The sequence below is a fragment of the Zingiber officinale genome, chromosome 2A (assembly GCF_018446385.1).
Source record: "Zingiber officinale cultivar Zhangliang chromosome 2A, Zo_v1.1, whole genome shotgun sequence".
NCBI classification, from domain to species: domain Eukaryota; kingdom Viridiplantae; phylum Streptophyta; class Magnoliopsida; order Zingiberales; family Zingiberaceae; genus Zingiber; species Zingiber officinale.
In genome coordinates this window covers 123,281,183-123,308,132 of record NC_055988.1, presented here as the reverse complement: position 1 = coordinate 123,308,132, position 26,950 = coordinate 123,281,183, and the positions used below count along the sequence as shown (strand labels likewise).

At 38.0% G+C, this 26,950-nt stretch overlaps 1 protein-coding gene across 1 annotated transcript; it reads right to left on the bottom strand.

The window, feature by feature from the left end:
• Window positions 1-2,394: 2,394 nt before the first annotated feature.
• On the bottom strand, window positions 2,395-5,394 carry LOC122042178 (probable LRR receptor-like serine/threonine-protein kinase At4g37250). Its single transcript, XM_042602164.1, has 2 exons — window positions 3,273-5,394; window positions 2,395-3,193 (listed from the first exon to the last, which is right to left on the bottom strand). Exons 1-2 carry the CDS (start codon window positions 5,116-5,118, stop codon window positions 2,493-2,495), a joined length of 2,547 nt encoding a protein of 848 aa, XP_042458098.1. The 5' UTR covers window positions 5,119-5,394; the 3' UTR covers window positions 2,395-2,492.
• Window positions 5,395-26,950: the final 21,556 nt, after the last annotated feature.

The window sequence follows — 26,950 nt, the reverse complement described above, 5'->3', positions numbered from 1 at the left end:
TTTCCGAGTAGCAACCAACAATTGGTATCAGAGCTAGGGTTTTGCCTCTGTGTATTTGGTATTAGTTTAATTATGCACATATCATACATAATTTAGGCAGGATAATAGTAGGATGTGCTAACTTTGTGGATGCAGGATCCAACTATTATGGCTTATAGTTTTATGTGTGTGATTGGACCCTTGGACATGTCAAGGGCATTTATATATGTGTGCATGATTGTATTAAAATACAGTAGGAGCTGTGTTTAGTTTTATTAGGATTTTATTTTTTGATCTAGATACATGTACATTCCTTCGAGGAATATAGGATCGAAAAATGTAAAAATTCTATATATGTCGCAAATCGAATCTTGCAAGGCGTGGAACTTTTTGAGGACCAGAGGCGCAGCGGAACAAGGAGCAAGATGGATGCAACAACTAGACCCGGTGGCAGTGGCCAAAGATGGCAGCAGCTAGGGTTGGTGACACACGGAGGACAACAATAGATAAAAGCCATAATAGTTGAAAATTAGATTTTCTATTTATTGCTTTTATATTGTACTGTGTGTGCATGTTAGTTTACATATTTAGTAGGCTAGCATAGTTAAAATTCCTCGTTTATAAATAACTAAGTGGGAGAGGGATTTTTAAATAAATCCCATGGTCTCCATTACTGGTTTGTAAGTGATGCAAACAAGCTTGCGCGTTGGCTTTGAGTGCCTTCCTCCATAACGGATGAGCTTGTTTGTGGATCACTAGAACAGACTTCCAATTTTGGATGACTATAGGAAGTTAATTAAGAGCGTGTGATCTTCCCCAACGGAAGGGGCATAATCTTATTAATGGACTTAGTGTCAAGTAATGGTATACACTTAGGCATGTCTAATAGTATCCTCCCCATCGGAGTCACTGCTATTATTTGTGTGACCGAAGAAAACCAACTATTAATTTGTAAAGGTTGACAAGATAATATAAAACCCTCTTACAAATGTTTGATTTTGTATCGTCCACACTAACGTGGCATACAAAATTCACGGTGTTTGAGGTAATTTTATTTGTCATAAAGATTTATTGACAAGATAATTAATGGGTAAAACCCTCCTCTTACAAATGTTTAAATTTTGTATACGTCCACACTAACGTGGCATGCAAAATTCACGGTGTTTGAGGTGTTGGTGAATTTAAATAATATTGCTTGAGGAATCAATGTTATTTTAAATTCAAAGAGTTTTGACCAAATATTTGATCAAAGACAGATCAACTATTAATTTTATTCGTCATAAAGTAAAGTTGACGAGATAATAAAATTAATGAATAAAATCTCCTCTTCGATTTTGTATATACAAAATTCATGGAGATTTTAAGGAGTTGATCTTGACCAAATATTTTTGTGATTCTTAGGATGTTTGTCAATCCCTAGTAGTCATACTATAGAAAAAGACTTAGTAGTCCCAATTGTAATGATTGAAAATAGGACTTGGACATTAAGGTAGACTGTCTTCTTAGAACTAAGAACAATTTAGGTGTATTTAATTCATTAGTTGAAACATGTCTAGTGGTGTTATCTACCAGAACCTGGAGTGTAGATACAAGATGTCATTAATCATGTTTGCAATTCAGGGTTCCAGGAAACCCGACAACTAAATGAAAGGTAAATCACCGTCCACATGAGCACTACTGTAAAAGTGGTAGTTGTTATCTATATTCATGTTCTAGGAGCATTTCATTATTATACATATTAGTCTGTTATCTATATATTTGTTGGATCTGCCTCGAGCTTCGGAGTACCAGAGATCGAGGCAACCCGGTCGCTGGCTGCAGGTATCGTTAACCAGAGGACTTCTGAGGACTTGGTCAATAAAGAAGTCATCTTAACACACATCCCTCTGGAACGCCATGATTCGATCAATATTCTATCCACTTGATCCGATGATTCATCTACCTCAAATTTCAAATAGGATTAATAAAGTATACTGTACTATAAGGATTTTCTTTCTCCCTAATTATCTCCTAGGTAGGGTTTGAATTTTTTGTAAGTATCATATGAGTGTGATGTTTGAATGACTTGTAATATTGAATTGTTCATCTAGAGTGGACTCATATGTGTTTTTTTTAGATTTATCTCGATGATGATTGATAGAAATTTTCCACAAGATCCATCATAAAATTTTATCTATAGAATTAATCAATTTAAAAGGTGGATTAAAAAAAATATATAGAAAAGAAGGTAGTGCATAAATTGAAGTAAATCTAAACCAAAATCTAATGCCTTCGTTGTGTTATCTTGAAGTTCTAGAAAAGAAAGTAGTGTATAGCTCGAAGGAAATCTAACTGAAAATCTAACTAAATTGAGGAAAATCATCCGTTTCTATTTCCACCATTGCATCATCTGCACGAGATCACACGAAACCAAAGAAAAGGAAAAGTAAATAAATTTTTTTATCATTTTTTTTTACTTTTCAAATTGAAAAGTATCATCATTTTCCAACAAATCAGTATTGGATTCAGTTGAATTAAGCGAACGGAGGAGAAGACGACGGCGGCGGCAGTTTCTCCAGCGCCTGAACTACCTCCTTCATTGCCGGCCTCCTCTGCGGGGCCACCGCACAGCAAGCGAACCCCAGCCTGAAGCAGCTCATCAGCGCTTCCTCCTTCCCCTCCACCTCCCCGCGCATCGCCGGGTCCGCCATCCTCACCACATTGTGCCTTTCCTCAGCCACCAGCCCGCCGGCGTTCCACTCCCCCACTTCGATCTCCGACACCACCCTCCCAGCCAGCATCTCCAGCAGCACCATCCCGAACGAGTACACGTCCGACTTCGTGCTCGGCTTCAAGCTCTTTAGGAATTCCGGGGCCTGGTACAGGGCCTCCGACGAGGCGACGGAGGATCCGAGTGGGCTTGCTCCGGAAACCGGCGGCGACAGCTCCGGCAAGCTTGCCTGCGAATGCAACGATCTCTTGCTGCCGAAGAGCCGGGCCGACGTGCCTAGTCGGTAACCGCCGCCGCCGACGCAGACGTCACCGGAGAGGAGGCGGTCGAGGCCGAAGTCGGCGATCTTGGGCTCCATGTCCGCGTCCAAGAGGATGTTGCTCGGCTTCACGTTGCCGTGCACGCTTTTCTTCTCGTGGAGGTAGGCGAGTCCTCGCGCCAGGCCCCACGCGATCCGGAGGCGCGATTCCCAGCTCAGGTGGAACGGCGACGAGCTCTGCTTCTCTGAGAACAACCGGAGAGCATCGTCAAACTGACGAATCGAGTTTGCTACTGTGAAAGAAGAGTGCGATACGAAGCTTACTGCTGGCGAATGAAATGTTGGCTAAGCTGCCGTTGGGAACGTAGTCGTGGATGAGGAGTTTCTCGTCGGCGCTCCAGTAGAATCCCCGGAGGCGGAGCAGGTTGGGGTGCCGGAACTTAGCGACGCTGCGAACCTGTGCTTCGAAGTCCTTGAGCTTGTCGATGGTGCTGCTCTCGCCGATTCGGCGGACGGCCAGGGCGGTGCCGTCGGCCAGCACCGCCTTGTAAACGATGCTCGACCCCGAGGCGCCGAGTATGTAGGCCGAGGCTTTGAGAAGAGTCTCCATCTCGAGCTCAGTCTCTCCGTCGACGGCGATGAGAGTCGCATCTGGTTGCTGTGGCGTTCTTCCGCCGCCGCCGCTGCCGCCTTCCTCTGCTCTGTTTCTTGTCTCTTCCCCTGCTTCTGGGTCAGAGGACGTCGATTCATCTTCGCTGTCTTCTTCTTCGTCGTCGAGGCGATTTCTCCTCGAACAGCAGAAGATACAGCTAAATCCTCTCGATTCCGACGACGATGGCCGAGGTTGTTGCTTGTTCATGCCAAAAGTCACTACTCCTTTCGCCTGTTGCTGATGTTGATGGTGCTGTTCTCTGTTCTTCTTCTTTATTAGATAAAAATAATAAAACACGGCGCCGAGAAACCCAATTCCAGCCACATCTCCGACGGAGATCGCGATAATTACCGCTGGCCGAAGCTTCCCTTGCCCGCTGCCGGTGGCAGGCGCACCATCCGCTGCGTTTCTCGGCATCGCCGCGAAGGCTGGAGGAGAGTCCGGTGGATTTCCCGTCGTCGAATTCGGCGGGCCGGAGAGGGTGGAGGGAATCGTGCAGAGGTTCTCCAGCGGCTTCCCGCAGAGTTCGGAATTCCCGACGAACGCCTCAGGCCCTTGCGCGGCCAAGGCTCCGGCCTGTGGGATCTCTCCGGTGAGATTATTGAACGCGAAGTCCACGGTGGAGTTAGCCGGAATTCCCGATGCCAGCTGCGGCGGGATAGCACCGGAGATCTGGTTCCGCGACAAGTTCAGGTACCGGAGGCTTGGCCCTCCTAAGTCCGGCGGCAAAGAGCCGTTAATCAAGTTGGCGCTTAGGTCAACGTACTCGACCCGATCGCCGAACCCGCCCGCGGGGAGCTCGCCGGAGAGGTAATTATTCGCGACAGCGATGGTGGTGAGATTGGGGAGCAGGGCGAGACCACCCGGCACCTTGCCTACCAGCGCGTTGTCGGAAAGATTAAGCACTTGCAGCTCGTTCAAGCAGCCATCAGGGATCTCGGGGATGTCGCCGGAGATCTCGTTATCAGCCAACGACAGCACGCGCAACTCAGACGAGTTGAAGAAGGACGCCGGAAGAGTCCCATTCAGAGCATTCCCAGACAGCTCTAGATGGCGCAGGCGCCCGATGAGCCCGAGCTCCCACGGCACGCCGCCGGCGAGCTTCGAATTGGGGAGCACCAGCCCGATAACCCTCGACGCGTTCGCGTCCGGGAAGCCCATGCACACGACGCCATTCCACGCGCAGGGCGTGGCGTCGTCGTAGTTCCAGCCGCCGAGTGCGCCGAGGGGGTCGGCGACGACGGAGTACTTGAAGTGCAACAGAAGCACTCCATCCTGGTCGAGAGCCGCCGCCGGCAGATCCAAGAACAGGAGGAGAGAAGACAAGAACAGAGCCAAAATCCTGCTTTGGGAGCTCATGCCGGCGCCCTGGAACAGATCATTCTCCCCGAGGGAGGAAGAAAAAGAGGAAGGCGATGGTGGCGTTGGAGCTACCTGCCGCCTTCCTTCCGATCGCTGATGAGGGAGTTGTTCAACAAACGAAAAGGAGCACAAAATTAAAGAAAGAAGAACAATCATCGAAGGGAGAAAAGCCACCCCCAGCGAACGCCACTCTCATGTGGACCGAGATGGATCGTCACTGGAGCTGAGAGAAGAAAAGAAAAAAAAAAAAAGAATCTGAACTCTGAACAATATTAAACATGAAAAGTCAGTGGCAAGTGCTCGAGCAATCGCAGAGAGAGAGGGAATGATCAAGATGATGATGATCAAAGTATCAACAGACTGGAAAGGGGAAAAGTCAAAAGTCTGGCTACTTTTAGTACGTTGAAACTACCGTCTTCTATCCTGTTTTGATTTATGCGGAATGATTTACAATTAAGACGGTGAAAATTTGAAAAAATTAGGGCACGTGAGTCGGACCCGGCCCAGCTAGGTTCTGAAGAATTCTACCGTGAAATTTATTATCCTGACAGCTTCCACGACAGAGTAAATTAGAAAATCAAAGCTACACTAACAAAGATCATCAGTAGCGCTCATCATATTTTCTCGGGGCGGTGCGATAATTAAAATATAGATATTATTGCATGAGGTTTTGGGGTCGAAACTCGACGTGACGGAACATAACCTCCCTCATGTCTTGGTCATTTGCACTAATAGCTAGTAGTCATCCGTGATTTACCTCTTCCGTGTTGATCTAGGGATAAATTAACGGGGGCACTATGAATCACCTTTTGCCACATCAGTAGCGCTCATCATTACAAGAAGGGTCATTGATGAGAGTAGGCGATCTTTGCAATACTATAAAAGAAGCTAGGTAAAATTATCGTAGGAGCTTCATGTATTGCATTGTCAATTCAAACCTAGGTGGACACGAAGGGATAAATGGTATTTTCTTCTCCTCTCTTCTTCCTCACCTCTTCTCTCCCAGAGACTTTGACTAGCTTGTGCCATTCAATTGGAATAAGTATTGCCACGAGGTCGATGAAAATGGATCATTATTAGTTGAACCAGCTGCTCCATTTTAATTTCCAAAGCATCAAAAGAAAAAAATAAGAAGAATAAAAGAACCTTTGGATCATTGGAGAGGAGGGATTGACTTGGAAGAATTGCAGAGAACCTACTTAAGTCAATGCAGAGTTTGTACACTTCCCCTATCATTTCTTCTTCTCTTCACATCTCTTAGATGTTCATATGCGATGGAGTCTTCACCTGCTCGAGATCCTTCTCACTGTTTTTTTTTCCTCTAGGAGCTGAAGGTGAGACTCCTCTCTGGTACCTTATGGGTCAAAACACATCAGTTAGGGGCTGGCGTTGCCACCGCAGCCCTTCTGACGGTCAAGTCAGCATTGAGTAAGATATCAAGTTTGTGGTGTGTAAGAGAAAGTGAAAATAGCTCAAGGAAGAAGAAGAGTATCCTTTATGTGAGAGAAGAAAATTATACTCACTTATTATGGTAGGACCTTGTATAAGCAATTGGAACGAATCTCCACATGAACTATCATGCGGGATTTGAAGGCTGTTATGCGAGTCACATAGATTACAAGACTGAACACTATAAAAGAAACCGTGATTATCCACAGAAAATTCTGTCAGTATATTCATTTAGTGACGGAACTACGATGAAAAATCGTTTGTCGGGTAGTTATTCGTTAGAAACAATTTTATCGATGGAATTTATATCTTGTTAATTTTTTTTCATGACATAAACAATGTTTCCGTTGGCAATTACCAAAAGGACTTACCGATGGAAACATAATTTCCGTTAGAAAATCTTTAGTGAATACTAACAAAAATGTTGTTTCTGTCCATGTCGACCGACAGAAACAAACAGAAACACTGTTTCCATCGAGGGAAAAATATTGATATTTTTCTAACGTGTTTCTGTCGGTAAATCATATTAATATATACCAACTGAATACCAATTCTATCAGTATTCCATCAGTAATAAAAAAATAACAAGGAACAATTTATATTCAAAATCTATTCTGTTTACAATTTTCATATCTATAGAAAAACATCACTGACGATGACATTTAATACTATCCATACATACAAACATCATATTTCACAATCAATATATACAATTACATTTCCTACACACCAACAAAAATAAATAAACTAACATCCATACAAATAAACAAATATATTAAATTATGAAAATAAACTAATGAAAAGTATATAAATATCCATAATAGAAATAAACACAATCATATAAAAAAACACAATTGTCTAACCAAATTACAAACACAATAATAGAAACAAACTAAACTATCCAAATATCCATATCTAAATCCAAATTTACGTAATTAGATATCTAAATAGATACCATGATAAGATCAATTATGATCAGATTGATGTATAATTAAATTTTTTTGCATATATGTATAACTAATTTTACATGTAATAAAAAATACATAAATAAAAATGAGCAGATGATAATGATAGTAATATATTAATAGGAACCCCTGAAACATATAGTAATATAATATTTAGAAATGAACATATTAGGATATCAAAATAGAATAAATATATCTTGCATGATTTATGTATGATAAATAAAAAACTAAGTTGTAATTGAACAAATCTAAAAAAAAAAAAGCTAATCAACACAGTTTGATGTGTCTTAAATCTCTTGTCACTCAAAACCATATTGTGTCAGGGTGAAATTAGCCATAACTGCTCACATATGGGCCAAGAGAGCTTCTTGATTCGCGTCCTATTGTGCCCTCATCTGATCCTCCTCAGCTCTCCTCTGATCCTAGTAGCTCTCCTTTGGTCATCAGCGACCCTCCTATACTCCTCAACGGTCATCCACTGATCTATATGGGACATCCTCTGATCCGTTGAGGTCATTTGAATGCACACTTCTTGATTTTCTTGTCTTAAAAACTGCAATTTAGTAGAAGAAGAGGAACTACACAGCCCGTAGGAGTCCTTAAACAATCAAATGCAACTTTGACCTGAGAGTCAAGACCATAAAGGATGGAGTTTTTTGTCCTTCCACTAACAACATCATAATATATTTTATTTAGCGCTCAGTAGATAAAGGTTGTGACTCCCTCCTCTGCTGGTGGCTAAGATACCTGAGTCATTCTATTTGTCATTTGCTCCTGTGTGGAAAAAGATAATACGATTAATATCCAATTTGACCACAATTACTAAAGTTAATCGAGATAGAAATGATTAAATGTAATAAAGTTAATAAACTTATGTGTATAACCTGGGATCAAGGATAAACAAATGTCTTATCCTTCTACATGTGGGTTGTCGGGCTAGATCACGTTCCTGCATATAAAAGTAATTTGGGATAAAATTATACAGGTTTGGAAATAAATATAAAATTTGTAACAAAGTATAACTTTAAATTAAACTCACTAGATCCATGACAAGCTCAACAATAGATCTGGATCCTGATGTATATTGAGCAGTTCTGGTGCTTTGACCACCTGACTCTGTATTTATGTTTACTCGAGTCTTTTTAGCATTTGCTTGTCACTTTTTGTAGCACAGGTGGTTGCCCATGAGCTTCATATCTCGTTCAAAACATACGCTAGCTTAGTACCCTTCTTTCTCATATAGTAAAGAAGGTCTCTGTAAAATTTAGCACAATAATTATTCAAGTATCTTTAAATTGTTCCTCTTACCGTTCCTCTCATGTATATCTTTTATGTAATTATAAGTTAAAAATTTAGTATATTAAAGGATAAATATATTATAGAATACCAAATATATTAAATTTACTTACCATAAATTCATTATAATAAAAAGTCTTCGTAATGGTATACATATATACCTCCATGTAGTACTAAACGCGCATATTTTTCTTTGAATTTTCTTTTGATATAGGTGGCTATTCGGTGGCCATCAAGAGTAAACATGCACGAAACAAAATCAAGGTATGAGAAATATGTTATAAATGAAGTCATATATGAACTTGAATTACTAATAAAAAAATATTTACGAGTTTCCAACAACTCTAAGCACCTTATAGCCACGGAATGCTACTATTTGCTGCTCTGACATAATAATATCTGCAAAATATTATAATACATCATAATAAAGTTTACAAACATGATAATATAAATACAAAATATTATAGAAGATAACTTACTTGATGAACAATAATGCTAATATTTCATTAACATCTGACTAATCAACATTAACAATTTTTAAGTCTTCATCGCTAGACTCTGTTAGTTCAACAAAATTCTTACTGTTGAATATCTCTTCATTATCTATCTCCTCATAAGTGACATTAACATCTATAAGTAATTGAGATGTGAATTGAAGTTGTGAATCAACTGAATGTCTCTCAATTTCGTCATTCTGAAATGCATCATGATTTTGAGCAGTGATGATGTTCGACATTTCTATGGTTGAGCAAGGCTTTATTCGACTAACAAACAACCATTCACTATATCTTCTTCTTTTTGTAGGGTATTCAAGATAGAAAACTTGATCCGCTTGTATCCCAAAAATGAAAGATTCAAACTTGTTGAACCTTTTGTTTGCATTAACCTCAACTAAATTATAGTTTGGATGTATTCTAATACCTATTCTTAGGGTTGGATTATACCATGAATATTTAAACAATACATACCTTTTTATAGGTAATGCAAGATATTCAACCTTTATGGTTTCGTCAAGTGTACCATGCTAATCCAACTCAGTGTTAATGTTGTTCATAGATCCTTTGACGTAAATATTAGAATTATAGGTTAATTTTGGCAAATCTCGTTGTATCACACGAAATTTAATAACATTAATATAGTAACTAGAGTACACCATTATTTTACAAAGGGGTCCTGATGTAATATTGATTATCCTATCATCTTGTATATTTAATATTCTATGCTCTTTGACGTATAAAAATAGTTATGATATAAATTAGGATACTTCTTAATACACATGAACTAATAAATTTTAAAAATTCTCTGACTTACATATATTTGAAATCATAATATAAATTTGTCCTCTAACTTTACAACTACCTCACTTGCACACATTAATAGATTTTGTAGATATAGTTATTATGCGTACTAGCTGAGAAAGAATGTAATTTTAAGACAATTGGATATCAAACAAACAAATTAAATAGGGGATAAATATTTGATTAGAAAAGTTAACTTACTTTATGTATGGTTTAACCTTATCACGGTTTAAAAGTATGTATGCTCTTGCAACATAATATTCTTCTTAAGTTAACCATCTAGAAACAGATACACTCATTAACTAACCAGGAACCTTAAAAATAAAAAGCATTGATGGGTCTATTAGTTGAGTATCATTAGAATTTCTAGGATACTTGTGATGCCTGGTTTTCATATTATCAGCAAAATAATAGGAGCAGAAAGAACATGCTTCTTTAACCAGATAAGTATTACATATTGACCCCTCAACTCTTGCTTTGTTACAAATATTATTCTTTAATTTCCTTAAAAATTGTTCGAATAGATACATTCATCTGTACTGTATAGGACCATCTATTTATGTCTGATATGGTAAATGTACTATAGATGTTCTATTGAATAAAAAAAAATTGGATAGAAATATGTGCTCCAACTTACATAGTATCAGAGAAATATCTATTTCTAGTCGAAACATATCAGCCATCATAATATACCTCACTGTCAAATCTCTAAAAAATAAATTGTTGGCCCAAGGTAGGCCGGAGGGAGGGGAGGTGAATTGGCTATTAAGAAAAACTATCCATGACTTTTAACTTAGATTAAAAAAAATAGAATAAATGAACAACAAAAAAAATGAGACCAAAAGAGTTACTTAGTTACAACCGGAGAGGTTGTTAATCTAAGATAAGTAAACGCACTAAAGATCTCCTTTCTTTAAAGGCAGAGAAGCCTCTTACACTCGTTGGAAGCTCAGAAAGTAGCTAGGAAATGAATATAGTAGTTGTTACCTATTTCCTAGGTCCAGAGGTTTTTATAACCCCTGAAAAATCTTATCAGTGGCTGGAAGGCGCCTTCCACAGAGCTAGAAGGCACCTCCAGCGAGGCGCAGTGGATAAAAGTGTATCCACTGCCAACGTCAAAATCTGCTTGGTCGAAAGCGTCTTCCATGGGTTGGAAGACACCTTCCATGGTTGGTTGAAGGCACCTTTAGCCAAGCTAAAGGTGCCTTCTACCCGAAGGTCGCAGAGGCACCTTCAACTCCTATTGAAGGCGCTTCCAGCAGCTCCATAGCTCCATTTTAGCTCTTCGACTACTCTGATCGCCTAGGTGATTTCGGCCAATCGAAATAGGGCTCACCCTAATTCAATTTCCAACCTTCTCCTCGAGCAGGCTTCTGCTCTGACTTCACATCCCTTGAACGTCGCACACGTCCTTCTCATCCATCGGTGTACTCTTCAGCAGAACCTCGTCCCTTGGATACACCGAGCCAGTCAGCTCTTTCCCCTGCCATCCTTCTTGCTCGCTGCGTCTTTCACTCGACTTTTTGTGTTCCTAAGCTTCTGTACACTTAGACACAAGGGTTAAACACTAACAAGACCTAACCTGACTTAGTTGATCATATCAAAACTATCACGGGGTACCAACAATATCTCCCTTTTTGATGTGATCAAACCCAAGTTAAGTTAGGGTAAACCTAAAAATAACTGTTGTAAAAATTTTGCAAGTAAAATTTTACAAGTACAAAAATTAAAATTTATAATTTGTTGTACTACTCTCTCCCTAGCATTAATCTCTTACTACTCCCCTTTTAGATTACATTAATAATGGGGTACTTTTAAAAATCTAAGAGTAAAAAAAAATTCTAACTGTTAAAAAGATAAGAATTAATTTAAAAAACATATTTAATTAATTTTTTAACAAAAAATTAAGGTATTTTTATAACTTTTAAATACTTAATAGTTAGTCAATTAAATATTTATTTCAATAATTGACTTCCAAGTTGTGACGACGCACTAGGCCTTCTTGGATATTGAAACAACAACCACTTTTTTGACAAAGTCTCTTAAAGAAATTCAATATTTAATTTTCTCTGAAAGCCTTAAATGAAAAAGCAATTAATCTAAATATGATTTTGGAATCCAAAATAGATTCTTTCCAATTGGGTTAACTAGGAATCTCTTAGGTACTTATTTCTTTAAAATTTTTCTAATTTAGCCCTTATGGTATTTAAGGTACCAATTCAATCCACTATATTTTCTAATATATTGAATATTTGAGCATGTGTAATTTTCAAAGTTTCTATCTCTTTTTGTAATTTTTCATTCTCAATTTTAACTTTATCAAAGTCTTCTAATCGATAAGATTCAGCTAATATTGATTTTAATTCCTTAACTTCTTTTTCTAATTTACAGTAATTTTTTGTTAATAATTTAATAAATTGAAATAATTTGTCAGGAGGAAGAAATCATATCTAACTTACATTGTCGATCCCGTGATCCAAAGTTCTCCCTGAAGTACTGCTTTCTTTCGATGTCGCTCCCCCTTCATCAATGTTTTTGATGCTCATTTCAGACGAGCTTGCTTCGTCTCCTTCTTCTTGGTGACTTGACACTAGCGCAAGCCCGACAATGGCTTTAATTTTTGATTCGGACAATGTTTCGTCCCACGTCTCCTTCATATTCTTGTACTTGTTCGCTTGGGTCGGCTTCTTATTCTTGCTCTTGTCTTTCAATTTAGGGTAGTTATCTGTCACATGCCCTTCTTCATTGCAGTGGTAGCATCTTATCCTTCTTTTCCTACCCTGCACTTGATTAAATCTTTTAGTTTTAAATAACTTTTTAAATTTATGTACCATCAGTGTTGTTTCACTATCATCGAGAAAAGATTCTGAATCTTGTTCGTCCGCCTTTGCCTTTAAGGCAATGTTATGCTCCTTATTCGGACCTGCACATATCGTTTCATGGACTTCAAAAGTTGAAAAAAATTCTTCTAAAGTAGTTGAATCTAGATCCTTAGATATATAATAAGCATCTACTAATAATGTCCATTCATTATTTCTAGGGAATGTGTTAAAAGTGTACATTAGCGAATCTCAGTTACCTACCTTTTCTCCAAGATTCATGAGTCCAGTGATGAGCTCCTTGATCCTTGAGTGAAGGTGTGTAATGATTTCGCCTTCTTCCAATTGATGTTGCTGATCTAGTTTCTAAGCAGATCCCGTCTCACGAGTTTTGCCTCCAAGGTTCCTTCATATAGTTCCAGGAATTTCTCTCAGAGCTCTTTTGCAGACTCGTAGGCTTCGATTTGGTTGACTTATTATGGTGGTAAGATGCTTAGCAGATGAAACTCTGCTTTGCCGTTTGACATGAAATCGGCTTGCTCCTTTTTGATCCAGTGGTATTTTTCTTTACCTTCGGGTGCTCCAAAATCAAATTCCATTATTAAAAGTAAATCAAAATTAGTTTTGGAAAATATCTCCATCTTCTTTCTTCCAATTGGCAAAATCCCGCTCGAATTTTGGTGGATAGATGCTTGATTTGACCATCTCATATGCTTCGTTCGGTGGTTAGTCCTCCTGAAGCGAACCTTGCTCTGATACCACTTGTTGGCCCAAGGTAGGCTGGAGGGAGGGAAGGTGAACTGGCTATTAAGAAAAACCTTCCTCGGCTTTTAACTCAAATTAAAAAAAATAGAATAAATGAACAACAACAAAAAATGAGGCCAAAAGAGTTACTTAGTTACAACCGAGAAGGTTGTTAATCCAAGACAAGTAAATACACCAAAGATCTCCTTTCTTTGAAGGCGAAGAATTCTCTTACACTCGTTGAAAGCTCAGAAAGTAGCTAGGAAATGAATACAGTTGTTACCTATTTCCTAGGTTAAGGGGTCTTTTCATAGCTCTTGGAAAATCTTATCCATGGCTGGAAGACGCCTCCAATGAGGCACAATGGATAAAAGTTTATCCACTGCTAACGGCAAAATCTGCCTGGTGCCTTCCATGGCTGGTTGAAGGCACCTTCAGCCTGAAGGTCATGAAGGCGCCTTCAACTCCTATTGAAGGCGCATCCAGCAGCTCCATAGCTACATTTTAGCTCTTCCATTGCTTTGATCGCCTAGGTGATTTCGGCCAATCGAAATAGGGCTCACCTGAACCCAATTTCTGACCTGATCTCCTTGAGTAGGCTTCCGCTCCGGCTTCTCGTCCCTTGAACGTCGCTCATGTCCTTCTCATCCACCGGTGTACTCTTCCACAGAACCTCGTCCCTTGGATGCACCAAGCCCGTCGGCTCCCTTCCCGTTCCATCCTTCTCGCTCGCTGCATCTTTCGCTCGACTTCTTGTGTTCATAAGCTTCTGTGCACTTAGACACAAGGGTTAGACACTAACAGGACCTAACTTGACTTTTTTTATCACATCAAAACTATCACGGGGTACCAACATAAACTCAATTTTGTTAGTGCTTGCCAAACATTATAAGAAAGTAAGTCATGGAAAGCTATTGGAATAAGTCTTTGTATGAATACATGATAGTTATAACTCTTTATTCCAAATATCTTTAATTTATTCATATCCATACATCGAGCTAGGCATACCCATCTGGGAATTCTATTTCTTTCAAACAACACTATAAGGCTTGCTTACCGTCTTTGTCTGATGTATAATAAGCCTTTAGAAATCTATTGGTTGTATCATTCTGATACAACTCTGGTTTGTTAACTAATTCTTTTAATTCCTCACGTGATTTTGTAGTGTATTTAGTTCTTCCAGGCACGTTCATTACAGTGTTGAAGATATTATTAAAGAAATTTGTCTCAACATGCATGACATCTAAATTATATCGAATGAGTAGATACTTCCAATAAGGTAACACAAAAAAATACTTTTTTTTTCCAACCACACTTGCACATCCTAATTGTTGGATTACGGCGGATGACTAGAAGGGGGGTTGAATAGCCTGCAAAAATAAAAACCAACCCTTCTCGAACTTTCAAAATAACACTTGTATAAAATAGAAAAGCGATAAATTAAAACAGAAAAAGAGGCACAAGGATATTTACTTGGTTACAACCGGGGAGGTTGCTAATCCAAGAAAGTTGTCGCACTAGTATCTCCTTCAGACGGAGAAACATCTTACAGCAGTGAAAGCGTAAAAAGAAAGAAGCTACACTAACAGAGAAGTGCAGAAGTGTTGAATACATGTTTCTTGTTCGTTATTTAGCTTTTGGACCAAGGCTGTATTTATAACTTTGGTTGAGGCGCCTGGAAGGGTTCCAAGTGTTGGTTAGTCCTAGGAAAACGTACCAGTTCTACTGTATAAAATTTTGTACAAGTGTCGAACCTTTCCTTAAATAACCTATTGTGTTCTTTAGAAGTTAAATTAAGAATCGCAGATGGAACTTAACATTATTGATTCTAAATTTAACTTATCTGTTCTTAATGGTTTAGATTTGAATCGCAAGCGGAACTTAACACTATTGATTCAAATCCACCTATGTTATTAATTCCATTAAATATTAATTTCCAAAATTAGCTTCCAGGACTGCATGGCGAGCCACATGGCCTTCTTGGATATGAGAGCAACCACCACCGCCTAGACAAAGCCTTTTAAGGAAAGCTAATATTTAATTTCCTTAAATAACTCTAGGTTAACCAAAAAGAACAATCGAATCACAAATTCGAAAACAAAGAAAACACAAATTCGAAAAACAAATTCGAAATACTAGATCTAATGCCTCTTGTGTTTGGAATTCTTACAAAAAGAAATAACTAGCATGATGCGGAAAACAATTGCTAATTATACCTTTTCTTTGTAAACTAATGACTTCGAGATCTTTTGCCGTATTCCTCGTCTCGCCTTGGACGTCGTGTGGGCGACGATCCTCCAAGATGAACATCACCCAAAAGCTTTCTTCCTCTTCCTCTAGAATCCGACCACTACCACCACCAAGGAGAAGAGAGCAAAGGGAAAAGAAAGGGGAGAGATCCGGCCATCATGAGAGAGCACAAGCAAGAGACTAGAATTAGATGCCTTCTTCTTCTTCTTCTTCTTCTTCTTCTTCTACTTCTCCTTCTTCTTGTATCTGACCACTTAAAGAAACCACAAGCAATATGTGGTCGGCCCTAGCATGATAAAGAGCTAAGGGCTGGCCCTAAGGAGGAAACTAGAGAGAAGAAAGGAAAAAAAAATATTAACCCATGAAGCCTCTCCTCCCCTTCTTTTATAATACTTGCCCAAGGCAAATAAGGAATTTTTTTTTACAAAAATTAAAATCTTCCTCATGTTTTTCCTTTTTCCTTTTTATTTTTCCTTTTCTTTCCTCTTGATTGAATCAATCACCAATCATAGATTAGTTTTAATTTGATTGGATGATGATTTAATCCTATTGGCCGACCCCTATAAGGAAGGAAATATATATATTTTTAATAAAATTTTACAAGAAGAAATCCTCTTATAAAATTTTACAAGCTCTCTTTTAATTTCCTAAAGTAGGAGTTCAAATAGGAAAGTTTTAAAAATTAAAACCATGTTTTAAAATTTAAAACTTCTCTTATAAAATTTCCTTTTTTAACATAGTGATAGAAAATTTAAATTTTAAAACTTCTCTTTTTTTTCCTAAACATGGTTAAAAAAGGAAAGTTTTAAAACTTTTAAACTTTCTTTTAAAATATGTGGCCTAATTCAAATAAGGAAAGTTTTTAAATTTAAAATCTCTCTTTTAAAACTTGTAGTTTTCTACAAAGATAAGATTTTAAAAATTCAAAAATACCCCTCCTTGTTTGAATTATTGTGGCCAGCCCCCTCTTGCTTGGGCACCAAGCAAGGGGCCGAACCCCTTAAGAGGATATGATGGTCGGCCATTGCTTGGTCACCAAGCAATGGACCGCCCCCCTTCTTGGACACCAAGATGGACCTTTCTTTGGATGGGCTTGAGGCTTTAATGAGGCTACGACAGGGACCTAGAGGAGAAATTGGTTTTGACCTTCCGATGAGCTTGAGTATTTCGTGTTCGCCCCGAACACACAACTCAAGTTCATCGATAATAACTCATTCCACTAGAGAGTTATTATCGCACTACCCCACTAATCCCAAATTACATTATGGGCTCCTTCTTATCATGAGTGTGTTAGTCTCCCTGTGTTTAAGATAACAAATGTCCACTAATTAAGTAAGTTACTGACAACTCACTTAATTAATATCTAGCTCCAAGAGTAGTACCACTCAACTTCATTGTCATGTCGAACTAAGTCCACCTGTAGGGTTTAACATGACAATCCTTATGAGCTCCTCTTGGGGACATTCTCAACCTAGATTACTAGGACACATTTTCCTTCTATAATCAACAACACACACTATAAGTAATATCATTTCCCAACTTATCGGGCTTATTGACTTATCGAGTTAAATCTCACCCATTGATAAGTCAAAGAAATAAATACTAAATATATGTGTTTGTTATTATATTAGGATTAAGAGCACACGCTTCCATAATAACTAAGTAATATTAGGATTTAAATCGAGTTTCCTTCTATAATCAACAACACACACTATAAGTAATATCATTTCCCAACTTATCGGGCTTATTGACTTATCGAGTTAAATCTCACCCATTGATAAGTCAAAGAAATAAATACTAAATATATGTGTTTGTTATTATATTAGGATTAAGAGCACACACTTCCATAATAACTAAGGTCTAGTTCTTTTATAAAGTCAGTACAAAAAGAACTTACCTAAAATAGTCCTACTCAATACACTTGGAGTGCATCAGTGTAATTTATTAGTTAAGATAAACTAATACTTAATTACATTACGACTACTTCACTACAACAAAAATAGCTTTTCGCAGCTTGTTATTAACAGCGCACATTAAAAGCACTCCATTAATAGTATTATTAACGGCGTGCATATTGATGCGCGCTGTTAATAGCTTGTTATTAACAGCGCACATTAAAAGCACGCTGTTAATAGTATTATTAACGACGTGCATATTGATGCGCGCTGTTAATAGTATAAACTTAAAGAAGGAAAAAAATTACGTCTAGATATTAACAGCGCACATTAAAAGTATGCCGTTAATACTATAAATATTTAATAACAATAACGGCATGCAAAAATAAGCACGCTGCGAATACTTTTTAAAATTATTAACAGCATGCAGCATGCTGCGATTAGTTTAAAAAATAATAATAAAAAAAAATTATTATTTACGACCATGATTAAAAGGAATGTGTTTTGACCCAGCATGTTTTGACCAACTTTAATTTTTTTTAAAATTATAGTTTAAAAGATAGTTATCTTTAAAAAAAATAAATTAAACAAAAATATGTAAATAATAAAAAAATACATCCAACCCCAAAAGCCGATCAATAATAAACATGGTTAAAAAAAATAAGTAAAGAAAAACTTAAAGTAAGTAATTAAATAAAAATATAATAAGTAAAAAAACACAATTAAAATAAAAAAAATGCTAGGTTAAAAACATAAACCGGATCAAAGCCGCCGAAGCCATCGCCCCGCTTCCTCTCCCACTACAGGAAAATTGATCTATTGTGATATTATCTTAATGACACTTATTTCTAAGTGTTATAATAAATACCTTATAATGACATTTATTTAAAAATAATACAAAAATAAAATAAAATATCATGTTAGATCCTTTATCTTGACATTTCTAATAAATGTCATTATTAATCCATTAATAATTAGTTTAATCTATTAATAATTAGCCTTAGCAAAAATTCAAACCCTCGTCCGCACTTGTCACACCCTCCGCACTTTTCCCTACGGCACCGATAATAAGGTTATTTGGGAAATAGCCTTATAAAATTTTTCCGAAATTTTTAGAAATTTTCTGGAAATTTTTCGGAGCTCGTACGATGGGTTTTAAGGGGACAAATTGACGACACGGATAAAGCCTGTTTAGGATACCCATTTAAGTGAGGAAATATTTTATTTATATAATCCTTTTTCCTTATTTTCTTTCCCAAACGCCGAACCTTTCTTCCCCAACCCTTCGCGATCTTCTCTGTTCTCTCTCGCGGACGATCGACGCCGACGGAGCAAGGCTTCAGCTCCGGCGATCTTTTCTCTGCCGGAATCGACCCTTAAGCTCAGATCCAGTCGAAGCCCTTCTCCGTCTCAGTCCGATCTCTCTCTTCTCTCACGCGGAAGATCCGACGCACCCGACGCCGACAGAGGGCAACTGCTTTTCGACGATCTGGGCCTCTTCGCGTCGCCTGAGGACCGTCGCCAGATTCTTGAAGGTGCTGACGTTGTCCAAGCTCTTCCGATGGGGCGATCCCTTCCTCGGCCGGTTCTTACGCGTGAGCGACGATGGCTAGGTGGCTAGGGCACGGTGGAGGGCTTGGTTTTGGTTGTTTCCGACCGATTGACCCTTCGTTTCCTCCTTCTTGAGCTGTTCACATAACGATCCGTGGCCCCTCAAAGTGGATCGGATTGGGCGATACCTTCTGGAGACAACCGATTGAGGTAAGCTTAGGTCTTCTTCTCTGTTACCGATCCTCTTCTTCTTTTCGGTTGAATTAGGTTACAGATTTGGAGATGTTGGTATCAGGGAGGTGTTCTTGAGCTGCCGGGAAGAGGCTAGAAGGATGGTTAATTGATCAGTGATCTCCCTGCTTGACCTCCTGTTGTGATCCGATTGATTCCAATGAGGTTGAGTGCTGTGGATCAACAAGCACGACTGTGAGGTGAGGTTCTGTGTACTGTAGGTGTTCTTGGTTCTGCTCTACTTGTTCCAACATCAACAGTAGCTGTGATTTGAGGTAAGGTGTAGGAATTAGGGTTAATTGGATTACTAGATCAGTTAGTATGATTGGTATATCATTAGTTGATACATGTTGTAATTAGTTGTTGATTGTGTGTAGATTTATTTAGTTTAGAATTAATCTAATGGATAAGAGTTCATCTCATCTTAGGTTTGTGTATATCCTAATTCTCCCATGTTTCTACCTCTTTTTCTAACAATTAGGATAAGAGTTCTATGATAGAGTTCTAGGTTTTCCATACTTTATTTTCTTTTTTTTTTAAATATCTTTTTTGTTTTGTTCTATGATAGAGTTCTAGGTTTAGTATATATATTATCTTGATGACATATTAAACGTTTTTTTTCAACTTAGGTTCCTGCAATCTCTATGATTCATTTGCAATCTAGTTTATTGAACTATCTCTCTTATAACAATAGCAAATCTGTTTGGCACAGGCCAAAGAATGATCATATTTATATACTGTTATCCATAAAAAAAATTAACTTTGTGGCAATTACATGATGGAAGGACATAATACCAAGGAAAAACTTTGTCAGTTACCTCTACCTATTAAAATATAATGATAGGTTTTTTCAAGTTTTGTAATTACAAGTTTTGTAAAACTTGTGTGAATAATACATGATATTTATTTGTTTAAAATATAATGATGTAGGAATCAATTTTTTATATGTGATTTTCTTTCTTGGTAATCAAAAAGTTAACTTGCATGTTTGATTGTTTTGGAGATTTTTTGTCTTAATGAGTGATTCACCTTTGTTTAGAACCCTCCCAAGCTGGCTACTCCTCTATTTGATACTAAAATGGCAGAGGACCCTAAGATGACATACATAGACCTAGATAATCTTCAAATTGTGTTTTGAATGAAGAGGTATTTACTTATATTCGCAAGCATGTTATATATAAGTCTACCACTAGATTCATGTCTTTAATGTACTGTTGAATTGATAGCACTAATTCTTTTCCGCACAGTAGTGTTTGGTCTTGTATTGTGATGACGTCTGAGTGTTGGCTTGGTCTCTATTGGCTTGCTACATATCTAGAAAGCTCCATGATTTGTGCTAAGGTAGTTCTTCTCAATGAGCATATCTGAGATGGAACTTCCATGCTACTTGCTTTTCCGAGTTTGATTTGCTGCTACAAGATCGGAAAGATATTATGTAATTGTTGTTCCTTCTGGTCGAACAGTTTCACTTTTCCGTCTTAGTTTCTTGTATGTTCTTTGTTAAATAATTACGTGGATTTAATTCTTATCGGTAACAGCTGAAGCGTATCCAATTTGGATTTTCCAACTCAAAATATCAGTAGATTTATTGTGGTAGTGCCTTAACAGGATTTGAGACTTCTCCATTCAGGTAGGTTATGCTCGTTTGACTCACATTATGGTAATTATTTTTAATTTTTTATAATTTAAGTAATAAGTAATGATATATGTATCTTTTGAATTGTGTCGTAATGATTTTGTATATATTTCTATATTTAAGGAAAAGACAAGTCCGGTAGATACAAAAATTACAAGATTACAAGTTTGGATTGAAGGTCACAAGAAAAAAAATAGGGAGCCTAGTACTCAAGCTGTTGGAGAGAAAATAGTAAGCATGTCCACTCATTTTAGATTCCTTTAGTATTTTATTTCACTGATCTTGTTTTTCATAAGAATTTATACTTAAGATCTCTATTTATACAACCTAAAATGTTTTTTCTGTACCTCCTTGTACATGTGTTCAAGCTGTTTTTTACTTGTGAGTTGGTACATGTGTTCAATTTCAGGTGGACCTAATTCGACCAAATGATGAAATGCAGTTTCTCGATGATGCAATAGGAAGCACGGTCGTATGATTATCTAAATTTATAGTATTGTGTGATTGATACATATTATACTAATTTGTTTGGATTGTAAGTTGAATTGTTGTTATGTAATTGCTAGTTTGTTAGAGATTTCATATATTGTTTTAGATGTTTTGAGTTTTTGTGGTATAATGAAAAGCTATGACTTTTATTAATTTTGTATGGATTTGATTTGTACTAAATTTGTTGTAAAATTTTAATTTATTAATTTTGTCAATTTTTTTTAATATAGTTAAGACCATTAATAGCATACGTTTGTGCGCTGTCGATAGTATTTTTTGCAGCGCGTAACGCACGCCGCAGATACTATTATTCGCGGCGTGCTTTCCGCGCTGCGGAAAATACTATCCGCAGCGCGCAAAGCACGCCGCGGATAATAGTATCCGCAGCGTGCAAAGCACGCCGCGGATAATAGTATCCGCGGCGTGCTTTGCGCGCTGCAGAAAATACTATTCGCAGCGCGCAAAAGAACACCGCGAATAATTTATGACTTTCAACAGCTTTTAACTGTGTAGCGCGCAATACGCGCTGCGAAAAGTGAATTTGCATGCTGCGAAAAGCCATTTTTGTTGTAGTGCTTCAACAGTTTGTTTCTTTCTATCTTAGTCACGAGCAACTGTTTATAATTTATAAAGAACCGACAACATGATCTTCTGTGTGTGACATCACACACCATGTTGTCTACTATATAAATTAATTAAATAAATTATATTTAACAAATAAATGTAGATATTTGACCATTGTGATTTTTTATTTCTAAATAAATGTTTATATAAAAGCTAGGCTTTTAGTATACACTCTCACACCAAGTGCCTGGGAGGGGATAAAATTTTATCTCTTCGTAATGGATCGCGTTTGACGCGATCCTAGTCAAAAAGTCAACTCCGGGCGGCTGGAATGGTTCTGGGTGCCTCGAGCTAGTTGTTCCTGGCACCCCGGACTGCTCCGGGCGCCCGGACAATTTCGAGCAGCCCGGGTGGGGAAAGTCAACCTCGTTGACTTTTTCAGTCCGGCTGTTTTGCTCCGGCTCTATTCGTCTCAGTCCGAGTCTTCCGCTTGCTTGGGTGATCTCGACCATCCGGAATAGGGCTCATCCGAACCCAACTTCCAGCCTTCTTGAGCAGGCTTCTGGTCAGACTTCTCGTACCTTGGAATCGTCACGTGCTTCTTTCTCATCTGTCAACATACTCATCCGCAGCTCTTCGTCCTTCGGTCGCACCGCATGCCGACCTTCTCGCTAGCTGCGTCTCTTGCTCCTTGAGCAGTCTTCCGCTCTGGCTTCTCGTCCCTCGGAACCACTGCACGCTTCCTTCTAGCCCGCCGGTGTACTCTTCAATGGCACCTCGTCCCTCGGACGCACCGAGCCCGTCGGCTCTCTCCCGTGCTATCCTTCTCGTTAGTCACGTCTTCCGCTCGACTCCCTGTGCTCCTAAGCTCCTGCACACTTAGACACAAGGTTAAAATTGTAACGACCCGGACATGACCTAAATTAACTTGTTGATCACACTAAAATAACCTTGGGGCTCCAACACTAACAATATATTTATTTATCTCATCGGAATTAAGTTGAGATACTGGTAGTAATCCATAACTATTTATTTGTTCAATGATTTCTTCACTTGAAGCATGGACTATTGGAGGAGGTTTTTTTTACTATAATATTCTTTAAGATTTTTTTTTTATTTTTCTTGAAAGGGTGATCAACTAGTAAAAATTTGCAGTGATTATCAAACTAAAATACCTTACTACTACAAGGTAATGAAAATACATTAGACCTTGTCATGTAGTGTGGATATGCTAATTTACCAGCTATGCTTCATCCCATTAACATTGAGTATGTTGGAAAATTACTAATCGTCCATAATAATGTAACATGCAATCTAAAGTTAGTTTTACTTGCAATATCATAAGTCAGTGGCACTATATTCCATAATTTATTTAACTCACAAATTGCAAGAAAATATATATCTTTTTTTTTGGAATTGGTTGGGCCAGAAATAAGTATAGTAAGAAACATAAATTCATCTTTTATATACATTTATAACGGTAAATTGTACAATGTTAATATAACTGGCCAAGATGAATATTACTATCTCAACCGACCAAATGGTTGAAATTCATCTACGGAAAGTCTCAATTTTACATTATGTGGTTCCATTGCAAAGGAGAAAAATATAATATCAAAATGTTTCCATATAGGGTTATCACAAGGATGACACATTATACTTCTTTCGTGCTCATGCTCATGATGCCACATTATGTGGCAAGCTATAGCGATAGATGCATATAAGCGTTGAAGTTTAGCAATTAATGGAAAGTAATATATCACTTTCCAAACAATATTTTTCTTCTTCTTCCCTAATATGTAAGTACGATGCTAATAATGAGGGTGAGTATATATTTTGCATTCACTCAGTTCGTTATCTTCATTCCAAAATATCATGCAGTTATTTATACAACAATCAATCTTCTCCATAGGCAAACCTAAACCTCTAACCAAGTTTTTTGTACTGTAGAAGATATCAGTCATTATGTCATCAGCAGAGAGCAACTCTGATATCAATTGACATATGTCATCGTAATATTTTTATGAAAAATGATGTTCTGCTTTCATATTCAATAACCTTACAGTAGCTGATAGTTGGGAATAATCAGAAGAAATATCTTCCCACACTTCTTTTTCACTAGCCTTAAATATTTCATATAATTATCGATATTCAGGTATTGTTATTTCATCTATATTAGACTAATCAACTGCATTCATCACATCGTTGTGGCAAAAGCGAATACGCTCGCCCCCAGCACCCTCGCCAACCCTTCCCAAGGTCAACACGGAGGAGGTAAATCACGGGCGGCTACTAGCTTTTGGAATAGTGACTAGGACATAAGGGAGGTATTTATCTCGGCTTTGCCGAGATTCGAACCCCAGACCTCATTGTGGCAACACCTCATGCGCTAGCCACTAGACTCATCCGAGGGGTCTTCATTCATCACATCATGAACTATTGATTGGTGCAATATCATTTGATGATTCAGACACAATAACAGTTATGCTAGATGGCGAACTACTAGAAGGCGCAATTGGTTTATACAAGTAAGGCTCTCCGTAACAGTACTAATTGTAGTAATTTAGCATAAAATTATTTCTATATATATATGTGTGTACTTTCATGGTATCCTCATAAAGGAAGGTTCTATTTCTACATTTACAATGATTACACTGACACCGTAACTCAGCATTATTCATACATTCTATATGACTCTTAGTAAAGTTTATACAAACTGTTCAACTTCAGTAATATAATCATCTATAATAAATCTATTTTCTAATCGATTGTACATCTAACCTTTGTTCATATACATTATCACCTAATGGGAATATAATTTTATACAATTTATTACAAAGTGTATAGGTTGCAAAACTACTAAATTGAGAATTAAAAATATAATTTGTGTTTCCATATATTGAACTTGTAATATGTATCAATTAAAATCACAAAAATAATAAACTATACTATCTTTCATATTCCAACTAAAGATAATGAGGTCTAAAATTATCTTAGATGTAAATATACTAACACTAAAATAACAAAATGACTATATCATGCTATAGATCAACATACTAACTTAACATACATTTAAATTCATCCATGTAAAATAACATATAGGCACTATTTAATAAAGTATATCTAAAAAAGAATAGTCCAGCTGGAGAAGAGCGGCAAATGCAGTATACTATAAAATTTTTTTTTGTTAAAATTAATTACAGACAATGACAAGCTATGTCAAATTCACGGTAGGACCAAGCTGACACTCAGTTAAGCTATCAGTCGCGCGCTTGCAGTCGGCCACGCTACCAACCGTGGCGAAACTGCCAATCGTGGCCAAGCTTGCGACCAACAGCTGGCGACCAACTAAGCTATGGATGCCCAAGCTTCCAGCCGTAAGTTGGCAGTCGGCCAAGGTGCCAGCTGCATTTTGGGGTTGGCCATGCTACTAGCGGCGACTAAGTTTCCAGTCGCAACCAACAGCTACCAATCGCCCAAGCAACGGTTGACCAAGCTATCGGCCGTGAGTTAGCGGCTGGCCAACCCGCTGCTTGCGTTCTGGCGGCTGACCACGTTGCTAGCCACAACCAACAATCGGCAACTACCCAACTTGTAGCTAGCCAAGTAGTCGTCCGCATTTTGGCGACCGACCAAGCTACCAGTCACTTTCTAGAGGTCGACAAAGGCGTTGACCACGTGCTGGCTGCCAGCAAAGGCGCCATCCGTGTGTTGTCGACTGGCAAAGATGTTGGTCGCGTGCTGGCGGTTGATAAAGATGCTAGCCCCGTGCTGGCGATTGGCAAAGCCTCCAACCGCTATCAGATTCAGGAAGAGGGAGAGACGGTGGGGTTGTGCCCTAGATTTTCACTAAGCCTCACCGACGGAATTGAGATTTTGCAGAAGATTATTGACAGAATCCAATTTCCGTCAAGGATTTTTGACGGAATTGGAATTCCGTTGGTAACCCTATGGAAAATAGGGTTTGCAGTGCCTTCTCGATAGAAACAACAGTCCGTCGATAACCCCCTCTCCAAGGGAACTACAATATCGTCAATAGAAGCTGCCTTCCCAACGGAAACAATAGCCCATTAGTAATCCCCTTTTTGACGGAATTATAATTCCTTCGGTAGCCTTTGTGGAATGAGTGTCGAATTGCAACTTTCCCGGTGAAATTCATATTTTATCGTTAATCTCCGATGGAATATGACTTCCATTGGTATTCTCTGACGGAAATCATATTCCGTCCGAGATTACTGACAGAATTTATTTTTTCAATAATTTCATCATTATTCTAGGGTTTTTTTAGGAAGTACAGCGAGCCAATTGATAGGCAACAATAGTTAGCCCATACCTCTGACATGGTCAGACCATGAGCCGGATGCCACCTTCAGTGTAACCTACTTTGCATTTCAAGTACTATAGCATCCCAAATACCATAGCTACTCGATCACTATAGCATCTTAGACACGGTAATATCCCGAGCACTATTGAAACTCTTTGATGTGTCGGAGAGTAGGGGTGAGTATTTAATTAATTCAGTCTATATATTAATCAAATTAACTAAAAATTAATTTAATATTGACTAATCGAATTGAGTTAAATATTTTACTAAAATTAAATTAATCGAATCAAATTAAAAATTAATTATTTCAATTAACACTGAATTAATCTAATTTATTTTAAAACATAATTATAATTTATAATTAAAAAATTATATTGATCAATATCAAATTAATCGAATGTTAAATAGAGAAAAAAAATGTTCCAATTTATCTATTGGACAGAGGTAATAGAGCTCACTGATGGTCCACCAAGCTCA

Excerpts from the sequence above, each read along its gene's own strand:
- LOC122042178 (XM_042602164.1), bottom strand. The coding sequence starts at position 5,118 with ATGATTGTTCTTCTTTCTTTAATTTTGTGCTCCTTTTCGTTTGTTGAA. Across the intron at positions 3,194-3,272 it reads CAACATTTCATTCGCCAGCA|AGAAGCAGAGCTCGTCGCCG; the intron begins GTAAGCTTCGTA and ends GGTTGTTCTCAG.